Source organism: Triticum urartu, chromosome 3A (genome assembly GCF_056163025.1).
Source record: "Triticum urartu cultivar PI428250 chromosome 3A, HENAU_Tu73, whole genome shotgun sequence".
NCBI classification, from domain to species: Eukaryota; Viridiplantae; Streptophyta; class Magnoliopsida; order Poales; family Poaceae; genus Triticum; species Triticum urartu.
The window spans coordinates 33,593,645-33,608,986 of record NC_141875.1 but is presented as its reverse complement, the minus strand read 5'-3'; the positions used below and the strand labels follow the sequence as shown (position 1 = coordinate 33,608,986).

At 44.6% G+C, this 15,342-nt stretch overlaps 1 protein-coding gene across 1 annotated transcript; it reads right to left on the bottom strand.

Moving 5' to 3' along the window:
- Positions 1 to 2,565: 2,565 nt before the first annotated feature.
- Positions 2,566 to 5,450, bottom strand: LOC147978212 (GTP-binding protein YPTM2-like). The gene is made up of 8 exons (XM_087514676.1): positions 5,410 to 5,450; positions 5,257 to 5,329; positions 4,920 to 4,967; positions 4,780 to 4,827; positions 3,800 to 3,871; positions 3,533 to 3,688; positions 3,358 to 3,461; positions 2,566 to 2,854 (listed from the first exon to the last, which is right to left on the bottom strand). The coding sequence occupies exons 1-8, from the start codon at positions 5,448 to 5,450 to the stop codon at positions 2,758 to 2,760; spliced, it is 639 nt and encodes a 212-aa protein (XP_087370802.1). The 3' UTR covers positions 2,566 to 2,757.
- Between the last annotated feature and the right edge of the window lie 9,892 nt (positions 5,451 to 15,342).

Below are 15,342 nucleotides of genomic sequence, written 5' to 3'. Positions count from 1 at the left end.
AGGGTAGAGACTGCAAGAGGCTGAAGATGCGAGGGCAAGGAGAACAGCAAAACCAAGATAAATGAAATATTAAACGTAGGTCTGAACTACACTGTAAGAAGCCAAACATCCTCTCTAGTTATAGATCAAGGTTCGGTTTTTGTACAAGGAACAAAAAGGGAGATGCAATAATGAGTCTATGGTGTTTAAAATGGTGTACACGGAACAAAAAGGTCTGAACTACACTGTACTTCGCGGTCTCATTAATTTTTTTGGAGAACATCCTAGTGACTGGATCAATCAGATAATTATCATCTGAAATCACTTCCACAATATCTGTTACAACAAAGAAATGGTGTTTAAAATAATCATTGTGCAGATGTATGTCTGATTTTGATTTGAATCAAATGTAACATAGCCATATTGAACGAATCATGAATCATATATGCATTGCTGCGCCAAAGGAATGTGCAACTCAAAACAGATCCATGGGCCGATAGATAAAAAGAACAGGGAGAGAATATATATATATATATATATATATATATATATATATATATATATATATATATAGACAGGGAGCAGCTGGTAAAGTTTCTCTGTAGCTCAGGCTACATGAAACCTCTTATCTCCATCCCTTCAATATTGCTTTGAGATCCATACTCTTCAACTAACTTACAGCAAAAAGATTTCTCTTTTTTGTTTTTTCAAATGAAAAACATATAGACTTCAAACTTTGCAGATCAAACAAAATTTACAACTTCAATGTGCGAAAAAACTTTCAGATTTTTTGGACCAACATAAATATACAAAATGAGGATTTTTTTGATTAAAAAAATAAATTTTAGCATTTAAAATGCATGAAAAAATCTGAAAGTTTTTTCCCACATAGTAATCAGAATGTTTGGCTGTCCTGCAAAGTTTGAAGTTTATACGTTGTTTCGTTTGAGAGAAACAAAAATGACAAATATGCCTGCACGGATCATGATGCAAAAATAAATGGTTAAGATAAGGGGTACCACGTAACTTGAGCTATACAAAACCACACTCGGGAGCAGCTCGGCCCTGCAACTGCAAGATTATGCGACTGGCTCGACAAGACAGGTGCTGCTGGAAAAAACACAATAAAAGATGATGATATATGGTACTCTATACCCCTGCTGTTTTTTTTCAACTGTGCTAATAATGCAATTAAGCTACTTCTGATTCCTAGAATTAGTGGCAAAGAAATAAACATTACATACTACTATTGCAAGGCACCAAGCCGCAGACTCAGCTGCAATTGCTTGACCCTGAAGAGGCAGCGAGCGCGCATGTGCGTGTAGAACAGTACCTTCTATCACGCGCGTGGTTTCCCGAGTACCTGCGCGGCTGCGCCTGCGCCCCGAACCTGCCCGACCACGGCCAGCTCCTGCTCCACTAAATCTTGCGCCGCGTAGTCGTGCTCGAGGTCGCTGCAGCCTCAGCAGTCCAACCCTCACATTCACCACCACACGCACGCGCACAAGGAAGACCCGCCCTCGCTGCCGCCACGTCACGCACGCCGGCCGTCTGAGAGGCACGCACGATCCAGAAGCACTTCCATCGCTTCCGGGCATGGGGCTCCCGCAGGCTGCGCGGGCTCATGAGGCTGGCGATGCTTAGCTCCATGGCTGCATCTCTCCGGGCGTTCCTTTCGGGCCTCAGGCTAGAGGTGGCCGCTGCCGCCTTGTGCCCTCCATACATGGTTAGTGATGGTTCCCGTGCGCCACCAGCTGGCCGTGCGGAGAGGGGGGCAGGGAAGCACGGCGAGCTAGGGGTGTGGGCGTCGCCGGAATTTGGGAGACGGACCAACGACGCGGCAAGATGAGAACCTAGGCAAGAAAGCGTGCCCTTTATATAGTAGTGGCAACCTGTGATGTAGCAATTTCTGGAATCGAGCCCTCGAGAGATAACTAGACACGCGGTGGCAAGCGGCCGGCAGACAAAATACGCGTGGCATGTATACAAGTAAATCGAATAGCCCAGAAGGCCCGGTCAAAGCGGTGGAGGAGAGAAACGTGCAAAATTGTTTAACCTGTTAAAAAAAGCTATGCACATGATTAACCCAGTCACACGCGTCAAATTGACAAGAATAGTAAAAAAAAAGTTTAAAAAATCCAGGAAAAAGAATCCCTTACGGGCCTAGTATTCTTAGTATGATATGAAGTGCTGCATTTGTGTGGTAAGATCACCACGGGGTGAGCAAAACAGCTCTGCTTTGCATACCAATAGCACAAATACAGGCAACTCAACTAGGCCCACTGAGACAAAAGATGTAGGCAATCAAGCACGCCCCAACTGATCTAATGTTGGCAATTTGCCCAGGCAACCAAACACGCCCCAGTTGATCTAATGTTCTGCTATTCCTAATGCTACCTTCAACAATCAACAAGTGCACCTTGAAAGTTATAATCAGGAAGTTTTTATACCATAAAGATAAGCATACTGTCGAATAATATTTCGAAGAACGGGACAATTTGATCAACTAAAAGTAGAAATCGCCTTAAATTTAGGAAAGAAAAGCAACAGCTGCAAATCGTAACATATAACTATTCAAGATACACAACTAGAAGAAGATACTGTCTCCAAACTCCGTCCGGTGTTACAAGTCCAACGATTCAAGAGCTAATAAGTACACTAGAAAGAATGGAATGAAGGTGTAAGATGTAGTAGGCCTATGTAGAAGCATGGACTCAAGGATGGCGCGGCCAAGTTTGCGTCTCCATTTGGGTAACACGGATGACGGCTGCCTGCATTTCAAGAAGAGCAGCAGCTCGTCTTCTGTTCGACAGGTTGCCCGCGTATCTGCACCATCGTTGGGCGAGCGCTGTTTGCAGCTGGCTGGCTCGCCATCCTGGAAACCAAGATTTTTATTCATAATTATATGCTCTTTCTATGAGGTGTATATAGAACAACACCGTGAGGAATAACATAGAACAGTTAACAGCAACATGCTAAAGAGTGTAGGGCAATTTTGGTTATGATACTCCCTCCGGTCCTTTTTACTCTGCATATTAGGTTTGTCTGAAGTCAATCTCATCCAACTTTGATCAAGTTTATACAAAAAAAATATTAACATTCACATAACAACGCATTTATTATTAGATCCATCTCGGAATATATTTTCATATTATATTTATTAGATGTTATAGATGTTAATATTTTTTAATATAAATTTGGTCAAACTTAGCAAACTTTGACTTCAGACAAAGCTAATGTGGGGAGTAAAAAGGACCGGAGGGAGTACTACAGGAACAGAGCATCAATGAGCAGTAAATAAAGTGTAAAATGATGGTAGTTAAAAAAAGTGGACTAGTAGGATGGCCTGTGCTAATTAAACTGTCTGGGAACACACACCTGTCCTTGATTGAAGCAGACATAGCCATGAAAGCCTGCTCAACGTTCAAGGTATTCTTTGCACTGGTCTCCATGAATGGGATGCCAATCTCATCAGCAAATGCCTGCATACAACAAACGTGAACACAAAGAGCAGAAAGAATGCTTTAGCAGATATGAGTAAAGCATAAGGTACCTTCACTGTCTCATATGATACAACTCTTTTGTTAGTGAGATCAGATTTGTTCCCTACAAGAAGCTTGTTAACATTCTCACTAGCATAGCGATCAATCTCGTTCAACCACTGCTTCACATTGTTGAAGCTATCCTGGTCTTTCATGTCATAGACAATCTGCAACCCCATTTGTATATATGTATTCAAAATATATAAAAATGTGGACATTTATGCATGTTAAATAGCATGTGAAAAATAAAAATAAGATTTTCACATAAACAAACTTACAATGATCCCGTGAGCCCCTCGATAGTAGCCGCTAGTAATAGTTCTGAAGAGTTCTTGCCCAGTAGTGTCCCACTGATAAAAACATAGGTACCAGAGAGGGGTTTAAAGAAAAGGAAAAGGATATCTTGCATCACTAAATGTAATGTGTCACACAAAAGGAAGGAAGAATCGCCAAATGCCAACAGTAGGTGCAGCATGAGCTACCGTACCACCCAAGTATTTAAATGACATACTATCAGGCCTCTAAATATGATGTTCAAATGATGCAGAGGCCGGGGAGCCCCCCTTTTTGAAAAAAATATGATGTTCAAAATGGGCATCACTTTGGTATCTAAAAACATCTTGAAAGTGCGATTCTTTATGCGAACTAAGAAACTTTATAACATTTAATTTAATGGGCTAAACTACTCTTATTCTTTATGCTCAACGGTAATTTAAATGGATGGAACTAAAAAAACCCAAAAGGTAAAAGGGGGTTGTGCAACTGCCTACATATTCAGGCATACTCCCTCCTTCTATCTATATAGGGTCTAATGTGTTCTTTAGGACCGCCTTTGACTATTGATAAGATTAATAGTACATGACATGCACAATGTGAAAATTATATCATTGAAATCTCCTTTCACACACGAATTTAACGGTGTGCTTTGTGTAAGTTGCATGTCATATATTATTGCTCTAGTATTTGGTCAAAGTTAGCCTCGAAAAACACATTAGGCCCTATATAGATGGAAGGAGGGAGTAGTCGAGTTTCTGTTTCCTATAAACTGGCCTCAACTAACAACCACATAAATACTGATGAATAACGTCATGCTATATTATGCAAAGGGAAAATCCAGCAAACTCCACAAAACAGAAGAGGGCTATAAATGAAATGTTTCCCGATAAAGTCTTCTATTTTGTCAAATCTGGATACGATGTACAATCTGGATTTGATGGTACATGCATATTGGACATAATGAAAGAAAGAATGGACTCACGATTTGCAGCTTCATAGTCTTTCCATCTTGCTCCGCGGTACGTATTTTCTATCGACAAAGTTGGAAGAAAACAAAACTACAAGTTCAATTAAGGTAGCCAGAACATTAACACTCAGACCAAGAAAGTAAATATACTTACAAAAATCAACACCAATAGTACTGATATAACTCTCCAGGTATGAGTCATCCTGACAAAAGAGTCGATATTAAGGAGGTCAGAGTAAATTAACTAGTAACAACAAGATTGTTATAGGGATCATCTCCATGTTGTTGAGAAATAGTAGCTACCAACAATGAACTCCTCATTCGTATTAAGTAGTGGGAAATCATACAGTTTACTGAGCCTAATTTTTTTTACAGTTTCCATGATATCCCGAAGAAAACTTATATCAAACTTTTAAGATGAAGATGCATATTAAAAAAGGGAAGACCTATAAAAGATAGTGAACAAATCATGCTTTAGATAGGGATTCTTACGGCAAATCTTAAGAGAAGGCATGACTTGCCAACACCTGAGTCTCCGATAAGCAGAACCTTAAAGAGATAGTCACTGCCATGTCAAGTAACAGGATATTAGCCTCAATCAAATGTACTTACTATACAAAATAAAAAAGTAATGACAACATTTACATGGCAATAATAACAAAATGAGACAGAGTCATTATATCCATGCTTAGAACATTGAGTAGCAATACAAAGATCAATAAATATAAGATAACTAATACCAAAATTGGATAGAATCAACATCTTGACACTTAGAAGTTTGTGCATTAATTCATAGACAGATATTTTGGTATTCTACATACGTAATATTCAGTAAATTTGATTCAGTTGTAGTACAGCAGTGCATGTTAGAAAATTTGTATAGAGAGATAGAAAAGGATAAACCGCAAACCACCTCCTAGGAGGAGATTGAAGGTGTGTTTGTATGTTGTAGGCAGGCATCGCTGGAGAAGTTTATCGATCGGTGGTGTGTGTCGGAAAGGAGTTGTGGAGACTCTGGGAGAACGACCTAAAGAAAAAAAATGAATGTGCCCGGTGGATAGAATGCCGAGGGAGGGGGGCGAGGAGGGCGTGTGCATGCACGAGAGAAAGTTAGTGGTAGCTACAATAGAGGATTGTGTGGGTGTAAGAGACTAACAAAGATCATAATTTGATATGAAAGCGGATTCATATATTTGAATAGGAGATCATAGTGTTTTAAACATTGCATGCATGAATATAGAGGTGATACACGTGTTGTGCACATGGTATACCATAATGTGATAATGCATGGCGTTTGCAACTCACAGCTAAATGCCGAACAATCTAAACCATACTATACATCAAACAATCTCACATTTTATTTGAATTTGTGATAATGTGTGGCGTTTGCAGCTTACAACTAAATATCGAACAATCTAAACAATACTATATCACTGGTAGAAAAAGGGCCTATAGTCTCGGTTCGTAAGGGCCTTTAGTCCCAGTTCCGGAACCGGGACTAAAGTGTCGGTACTAATACCTCCCCCCTTTAGTCCCGGTTCAATCCAGAACCGGGACTAAAGGCCCTCCACGTGGGCAGTGCGCAGAGCCCAGTCAGGAGACCCTTTGGTCCCGGTTGGTGGCACCAACCGGGACCAATAGGCATCCACGCGTCAGCACTTCTGTGGCTGGGGTTTTTGTTTTTTTTTGAAAGGGGGGGGGGGTTGGGGGTTTTGGGGGGTTAATTTAGGTGTTTCATATATTGTGTTAGCTAGTTATAATTAATAGAGAGAAGTGTCCTCTGTTATGTCCGTGCTTGGTCGACGCTACGTATTATACATACGTATATAGAGAGGACTAGACACGCTAGCTAGCTAGTAAGCAAACGAAGGAAACAGAAGATCGTCATGAACATATATGCATATATACAGAGAGAAGTGATATCGACCACCTCTCCTTCTCCGAGAGATTGGTCGAACAACAAGTTCTCGTATATCTATCTGACACTACCGGCTACATATATACAATAATTATCTCTTACAAATATAATCATACGGACTCAGGGTCCACATAGAATTCTCCGTCTTCAGGGATCACGTGGTCAAGAAAGAATGCCGCCAATTCCTCTTGAATTGCTCGCATGCGAGCTGGTGCTAGCAGTTCATCCCGCTTCCGAAACATCTAATTTGAAGAAGGGGGTCAATACATATATATATAAATGAATGAAACTCAACACAAATGATGGTAATAAAATAAAATTGTGAATGTTGTTATTTACGTACTTCATATTGTTCGTTAGAGTACCCGCCCCGCTCACAGGTCGTGTGGCGGATGGACTCGCAGATGTAGTATCCATAGAAATTATTCCCTTGTTCCTGCCACAACCACTTTACAAGAAATAGAGGTCAATCAAACTGATAAGCAAGAATGCTAAATGGTATTGATGAAACTAGCGCTTGAATCACTAGGAGATGCGCGGAACATGCTACTATAGTACTTACTTTCGGGTGTCTAAATTCCAGCTCCTTCGGCAGTCCCGGAACTGTTTTGGTGAATTTTCTCCAAACCCTGCCGGACAAAGAAAACAATTACTTGATATCAGGAAATGAACAAAGTTGCTGATATGGTGGATAATGATCGATTTAACTTACTTCTTGAGGATTTCAGTCATGTCTGCATACTCCTTGGGATCCTTTCGTTTAGAGTCCAAGACGGTTACTACTCCTTGCTCAAACTTAATCTCTAGGAGAATATAGTGGAAACTCCACACACATGCATAACTCATGAATTACATTACTATAACCTTGACTAATATATAAGGGAAACCGAATACACACAAGATAGTAACACTCACCTGAAGTTGTAAGGAAAGAGTATTATATCTTTGTTTTGATTTATTACGAACGATCGTAGCAAGTTGGCCTCGGTAGCTGCGGCATGAAGTTTAACCTGAGTTGCATCTATGAGATATGTGTTAATGAACCCAATATCACCGACTTGTCTTTTCTTCAATTCGGCGATCTTCAATCTGCATAATATAGTGAGGATGATTATAAATACATGCAATGAAAGAGCTAAGCTATATAGAGAAACTTAATGACAGAAGTAGTACTACTTACAGACAGTAGCAGGCGACCATTGTTTTATCGAGGGCCAATTGATTGAAAAACTGATAGAACTCCTCAAATGGAACAGGCAACAGATCAATTCCAACGAGGTCATGCTCCTTTTTAACTTTCACATACAAAGTACTCCTCCCCCAGAGTCTCTGCAGATTTTCAAGTACCAATCATGCAATCTTCGCATCATCGTTGATAGAGATCTTTCATCTTTGACGAGAGGCTTCCCGTACTCGTATCTTTGTATCTGCACCTCCATGGGTTCATAATGTACTTCGTCGGGCAGGTAATCTGCAAGATTTCTATAACCGGGCACCATCCTTGGATCATTATCGACGTTGTGGCTAGGCACCTTGAGCGGGGGGCACGATTGCTTCGCTTGTTCGCCGAGCTGGGCAATTTGTTTCCCAGCTCGTCGTTCTTTCAGCCTTTGATCACTGACAGTACTTCCCGACCGCTCCGCTTCGGCAAATTCCTTTCCAATAATGCGGTCATAGTTTCCTTTCGGCAGATCAGACTTCGGTGGTTTTGTCAGGGCAGCCAGAGTGCGCTTCACTTTCACCCGATCTACCTTCTCCTCCGGAGGTGGATGTTTCTTTGCTTTCACCCCTTCAAAGAAGTTCCTCACTTCTTCTCGCGTGATCTCGGCGTTCTCCTCTAGGGTCCTCTCATATGGTAACTTCTCTGGAGTCTTCAGAGAAGGACCGAATCTGTATGTCCTCCCGCCTCTGGTTGTACTGCTAGACACCGACCGAGCAGACGAAGCGGTTGTCTTCTTTACTTGCTTAAGCGGCGGAGGAGAAGGACTACGACACGCCGGAGCAGCTGGAGCGGCGGCAGGTCTCTTCCGCCCTTGCTGACGAGGCGGAGAAGGAGGAGGCTGGCTGCTCGGGCGCATCGGCGCAGGCGGAGAAGGAGGCGGAGTGCCGCCACGCGCCGGAGAAGGAGCCGGCCGAGGGCCCTAATCGTCACTCGCCGGAGGAGGAGGCGGTGGAGGCGGAGTGCCCTGACTCGCCGGAGGAGGAGGAGGAGGCGGTGGCGTCCAGTTCGGAAGGTTGATGAGCTCCTTCCGCCATAGGCATGGAGTCTTCAGAGCAGACCCCAGCCGAGTCTCCCCTTCACCGGTAGGGTGGTCAAGCTGGAGGTCCTCAAATCCCTCCTTATCTCATCCACCATCACCCTAGCATATCCTTCTGGAATCGGCCGGCAGTGAAAAGTTGCGCCGGGTTCAGTAGGATAAACAGAGCCAACAGCCGCCTTGACCTTCAAATTCATCCATTGCGTCATAAGGTGGCAATTTTGAGACTCCGTTATAGCATCCACGGGATAGCTGGCAGGAGCCGTCAAGGCATCTTCCAGCTGAAGCAGCTCGGTGGAAGCCACGCTGCTTCTGCGCTGAGATGGCGGGGTATCTTCGGGGGAGGCTTCGGCAGTACGTTTGCTGTGATTTGCTTCTCATTCCTCTATCGCGTCTATCCTTGCTTGCAGCGCCTGTATTTGGGTCTGCTGCACTTTTTTCCTCATCTCATGGGATTTGTAACCGCCTGCGTCCGGAAACCCAACCTTCCACGGAATGGAGCCTGGCGTGCCTCGTGTCCGTCCAGGGTGCTCAGGATTCCCGAGGGCCATTGTGAGCTCGTCGTTCTCTCTGTCTGGAAAGAATGCCCCTTCCTACGCTGCTTCGATATACTGCTTAAGCTTACTGACTGGTATGTCCATTTGATCATTCGTCCAAATGCACTTCCCTGTTACAGGGTCCAGTGTTCCGCCAGCCCCGAAGAACCAAGTCCGGCAACGGTCTGGCCAGTTAATTGTCTCTGGTTCGATCCCTTTGTGAACTAGATCATTCTCAGTCTTGGAACACTTAGGCCGGGCTACGAGGTAGCCACCTGACCCCGTACGATGGTGAAGCTTCTTCTTCACAGCATTTTGCTTGTTTGTCGCCGACATCTTCTTACTCTTTTCTGATGTCTTGTGGGCCATAAATGCGGGCCAGTGATCTCTGATCTTCTCATATCTGCCCTTGAATTCTGGTGTCTCATTATTTTCGACAAACTTATTCAGCTCTTTCTTCCACCTCCTGAATAGTTCTGCCATCCTCTTCAGAGCAAAAGACATGATTAATTTCTCTTTAACTGGGTTCTCTGGATTATCCTCAGGCAGTAGGGTGAAATTTGACTTCAGCTCAGTCCAAAGATCATTTTTCTGCATATCATTGACATAAGACACCTCAGGGTCTTCTATAGCCGGCTTAAACCATTGCTGGATGCTTATCGGGATCTTGTCCCTAACCAGAACCCCGCACTGAGCAACAAATGCGCTCTTTGTCCGGAGGGGTTCAATAGGTTGGCCGTCGGGCGTGATTGCTATGATTTCCAGTAGGGTAGGTCCCAAAATATAGATTTCTTCTTCCACATGGGTGTGTGTCCCTCAGCGTCATTCGGAACAGCTAGTCCACCGGGACCCTTTCCAAAGATTACGTAGTGTAAATCATTGACCATAGCAAGCACGTGATCACCGGTGCGCATGGCGGGCTTCTTCCGGTGATCTGCCTCGCCTTTGAAATGCTTGCCTTTCTTTCGACATTGATGGTTGGTCGGAAGAAATCGACGATGGCCCAGGTACACATTCTTCCAGCATTTGTCCAGGTATATACTTTCAGTGTCATCTAAACATTGCGTGCATGCGTGGTATCCTTTGTTTGTCTGTCCTGAAAGGTTACTGAGAGCGGGCCAATCGTTGATGGTCACGAACAGCAACGCCTTAAGGTTAAATTCCTCCTGTCTGTGCTCATCCCACGTACGTACACCGTTTCCATTCCACAGCTGTAAAAGTTCTTCAACTAATGGCCTTAGGTACACATCAATTTCTTTGCCGGGTTGCTTAGGGCCTTGGATGAGAACTGGCATCATAATGAACTTCCGCTTCATGCACATCCAAGGAGGAAGGTTATACATACATAGAGTCACGGGCCAGGTGCTGTGATTGCTACTCTGCTCCCCGAAAGTATTAATGCCATCCGCGCTTAAAGCAAACCATACATTCCTTGGGTCCTTTGCAAACTCATCCCAGTACTTTCTCTCGATTTTTCTCCACTGCGACCCGTCAGCAGGTGCTCTCAACTTCCCATCTTTCTTTCGGTTCTCACCGTGCCATCGCATCAACTTGGCATGCTCTTCGTTTCTGAACAGATGTTTCAACCATGGTATTATAGGAGCATACCACATCACCTTCGCAGGAACCCTCTTCCTGAGGGGCTCGCCGTCAACATCACCAGGGTCATCTCGTCTGATCTTATACCGCAACGCACCGCATACCGGGCATGCGTTCAGATCCTTGTATGCACCGCGGTAGAGGATGCAGTCATTAGGGCATGCATGTATCTTCTCCACCTCCAATCCTAGAGGGCATATGACCTTCTTTGCTGCGTATGTACTGTCGGGCAATTCGTTATCCTTTGGAAACTTCTTCTTCAATATTTTCAGTAGCTTCTCAAATCCTTTGTCAGCCACAGCATTCTCTGCCTTCCACTGCAGCAATTCCAGTACGGTACCGAGCTTTGTGTTTCCATCTTCGCAATTGGGGTATAACCCTTTTTTGTGATCCTCTAACATGCGATCGAACTTCAGCTTCTCCTTTTGACTAATGCATTGCGTCCTTGCATCGACAATGACCCGGCGGAGATCATCATCATTGGGCACATCGTCTGGTTCCTCTTGATCTTCAGCAGCTTCACCCGTGGCAGCATCATTGGGCACATCGTCTGGTTCCTCTTGATCTTCACCAGCTCCCCCCGTTGCAGCATCACCGTATTCAGGGGGCACATAGTTGTCATCGTACTCTTCTTCTTCGCCGTCTTCCATCATAACCCCTATTTCTCCATGCCTCGTCCAAACATTATAGTGTGGCATGAAACCCTTGTAAAGCAGGTGGGAGTGAAGGATTTTCCGGTTAGAGTAAGACCTCGTATTCCCACATTCAGTGCATGGACAACACATAAAACCATTCTGCTTGTTTGCCTCAACCGCATCGAGAAACTCATGCACGCCCTTAATGTACTCGCGGGTGTGTCTGTCACCGTACATCCATTGCCGGTTCATCTGCGTGCATTATATATAATTAAGTGTCCAAATTAATAGAAGTTCATCATCACATTAAAACCAAAGTGCATACATAGTTCTCATCTAACAACATATAACTCTCCAGAGCATCTAATTAATTAAACCATACATTGAAACTATGTAAAACATTTCAATGCGAAAACAAATGCGATCATAATCGCAACCAAGGTAACAATTGATCCAACGGCCTAATGATACCAAGCCTCGGTATGAATGGCATATTTTCTAATCTTTCTAATCTTCAAGCGCATTGCATCCATCTTGATCTTGTGATCATCGACGACATCCGCAACATGCAACTCCAATATCATCTTCTCCTCGACGGCGGTGAAGACGGGGACGGGGCGTGACGGACCGCTAAATCTAGACAAATCTCGAGGAAAATGGAGCTTGGAGGTCGAGCTTCGAGAGGAGAAAGCTTAAGTAGTGTGGCTCGGGCATTCCATCGAACACCTCATGTGCATAGGAGGTGAGCTAGAGCACCACAAAGCCCTCTCCCCCTCGGCCAGAAAAAACAGAGCACTGTGCTCTGCTCTTGCGCGAGGGGGTATATATAGGCACCTCATTGGTCCCGGTTGGTGGCATGAACCGGGACTAAAGGGGAGCCTTTGGTCCCGGTTCAAGCCACCAACCGGGACCAATGGTGGTGGGCCAGGAGCGAGGCCCATTGGTCCCGGTTCATCACACCAACCGGGACCAAAAGGTCCAGACGAACCGGGACCAATGGCCCACGTGGCCCGGCCGGCCCCCTGGGCTAACGAACCGGGACCAATGCCCACATTGGTCCCGGTTCTACACTGAACCGGGACTAATGGGCTGAGCCGGCCTGGACCATAGCCCTGTTTTCTACTAGTGTATATCGAACATTCTCACATTTTATTTGAATTTGTGGTAATGTGTGGTGTTTGCAACTCACATCTAAATACTTGTAGGTGTAGGGGGCGGGGCACCATACATAATGTGATAAACACATTATACATATGAGACATGGTTTAGATTATGAAGATCTAGCTAGAGCTAGAAATGTAACGTGATTTGAAATCAAAATAAAGTGGATTCAAAAAATCTAGTTCGAGTTCATATAGTACACATAGTTCATATGTAACTCGAGACTAATCATGTGGTGTGCTGTGAAGATAATACACAAACGATGGTTTAACTTGACAATAATGATGATTGTAGACCTTATTAAAACAGAGAAACGAATTCAAATGCTTTGACTTCACAACAATCATTACTGTAGATCTTATTCAAATAGAGAGATGAATTCAAATTTAGTTCATATTGAAGCGGTAGTATATACGTTTGGAATGCACTAAAACGTTCATTTGAGTAGTAGGTTGCATGCATTATACACGTAGCGAAATATTTTAATTTAACATAACATGAATTCAAAGTTTTGAATGACATTTGTAGGGCGCATTGATTTGGTACAGTACACGTTAGGCTTGTCCAGAAATTTCAACCCGCGCCTTATTAGCCCGAAATATTTAAGATATATCTTTGTCTCGTTGTGCTCCGACAACTCCCTCCATATCAACCCGCGCCTTGCTATTCCGAAATTACAACGAGTGTGAAAACTCCCACCTCTTGTGAAATCCCGACAGAGAAATGCCTGTGGTACCCCTGAACCGAAAGAACCGCCTCAAATCGGTGGGGGTACTTTCGTAACTTACCCCACATTTCGGACAAGCGCGTCTCTAAGCCATGGTTCCCCACTACCATCCCATCCGCCCACCCATTCGTACACCGAGGCCGCGAAAACCCGCGACGAAACCCCACACCCTGCTCCATCCGCCACCCAGCCGGAGCCTCTTCCCCGACGACGTTGTCCACAGCAACACCTCGACGTCCCTCATCCACCGTACTGGATGAGGATCTGTCATCGATCTCATCGTCCCGCCGGTTCAGCCACCCCGTCCTCCACCTCCAAGGAGCTGCCCCGACGTTCCCCTCGTATTTCGCGCCACCTCCATTCCCACACCACCGTCTTCACCTGCACCATCGGAAGAGCATCATCATTACCGTTTCCTCAGATGGAGTTGTGGCCTAATCGGCGCCACCAAAGAGGTTGTACACTAATCGTCGCATTTTCTTCTTGATTCGATCTCACGGTGCTGCCGGCGCTCGGTCCCGAGCCGACATGGCGCGGCTCCATCCACGGCGGCATCGCCGGCCACTTCCTCCACGGCGTCGCTCCCTCGGTGGCGACGTCCACATCAGTAGGACCTGCTGCTGCTTTAGCTCTCGCTCACGCTGCTGCTCTGCTCTCGCTCTCGGTCCCCTGCCTGGTATGCTCTTGCTATTGCTCTTGCTCGCGCTGCTGCTTTCGCTCTTGCTCTTGCTTGCGATGCTGCTCCGATTTAGCTACACTTCACTCCGATGCCGCGTGGTAAACATGTGATGTGTCTGCTTGTTTCTCTTTTAGAATGCGGACAAAATATTGGAGAACAGTACCACGTTATCCAATGGTAAAGGAAGTAATGCAGATAAGGTTCAAGATAATGAGACATCCCTGTTGGTCTCCAAGAAAGCTGATAAAAACTATCTTGACGACGGTGAGGGAACCCAAAAGTCCTGTCTTGATGTAGTGTTCGAGTTACTGGCCACTACTGCTGGCACAAGCTCTTCGAACTCGCTGCTTGAATCAGTTCGTCTTCTTGAGTCTCAACTTCAAGTTCAAAGACATCGATCAGATGTGCTGCGACAGGAAGCTGAAGGACTGAGGAAGTCCCTGCAGAATTCAGATGCATATTTTCTGGTGCAACAGCAAGTGCTAGAGGATTTAAGCGCCAAACAAGAGAAATTTAATAAGCTTGCTAAGTATCGTGCCAGCATTATGGGTACCCAGGATATTGTTTCTTGAGATCTTCTGAAGTGGTTTCAGTTCTGGATTTGTTTTGCTGCGGCGTTTATTTGCGTTGGTCGCCAACTTTGACAACCAGTGTATATGATATGCTGCTTTGTTCCCTATATTTGCACTGGTGGCGAACTTTGATGCCCAGTGGATGTATTATGTGTAATAGCCATGATAGCCTAGCATTAGTTGCTTGCTTATTTATTTCCTTGTTGTCTTGTTTATTTGTTTGCTTGTAGTCATTGCAGTTCTTTTTCCGCGGTTAGCTAGTGGCTGCAATAACCTATTTTTTAAAACTAGGCCACAATAACCATGGGCTAATATTTACTGTAGTGACACTGAGCCTCCTACTGGCCATAGAAACAGTGGGCCTTCTACGAGCCGTAGAAATAATGGGCCTTCTATGGGCCGTATTATCAATGGGCCTTATACGGGCCGTATAATCAATTGACCAAACATGGGCCAAACAGACCGCATTATGGCCGTAAACGGGCTAGAGTTG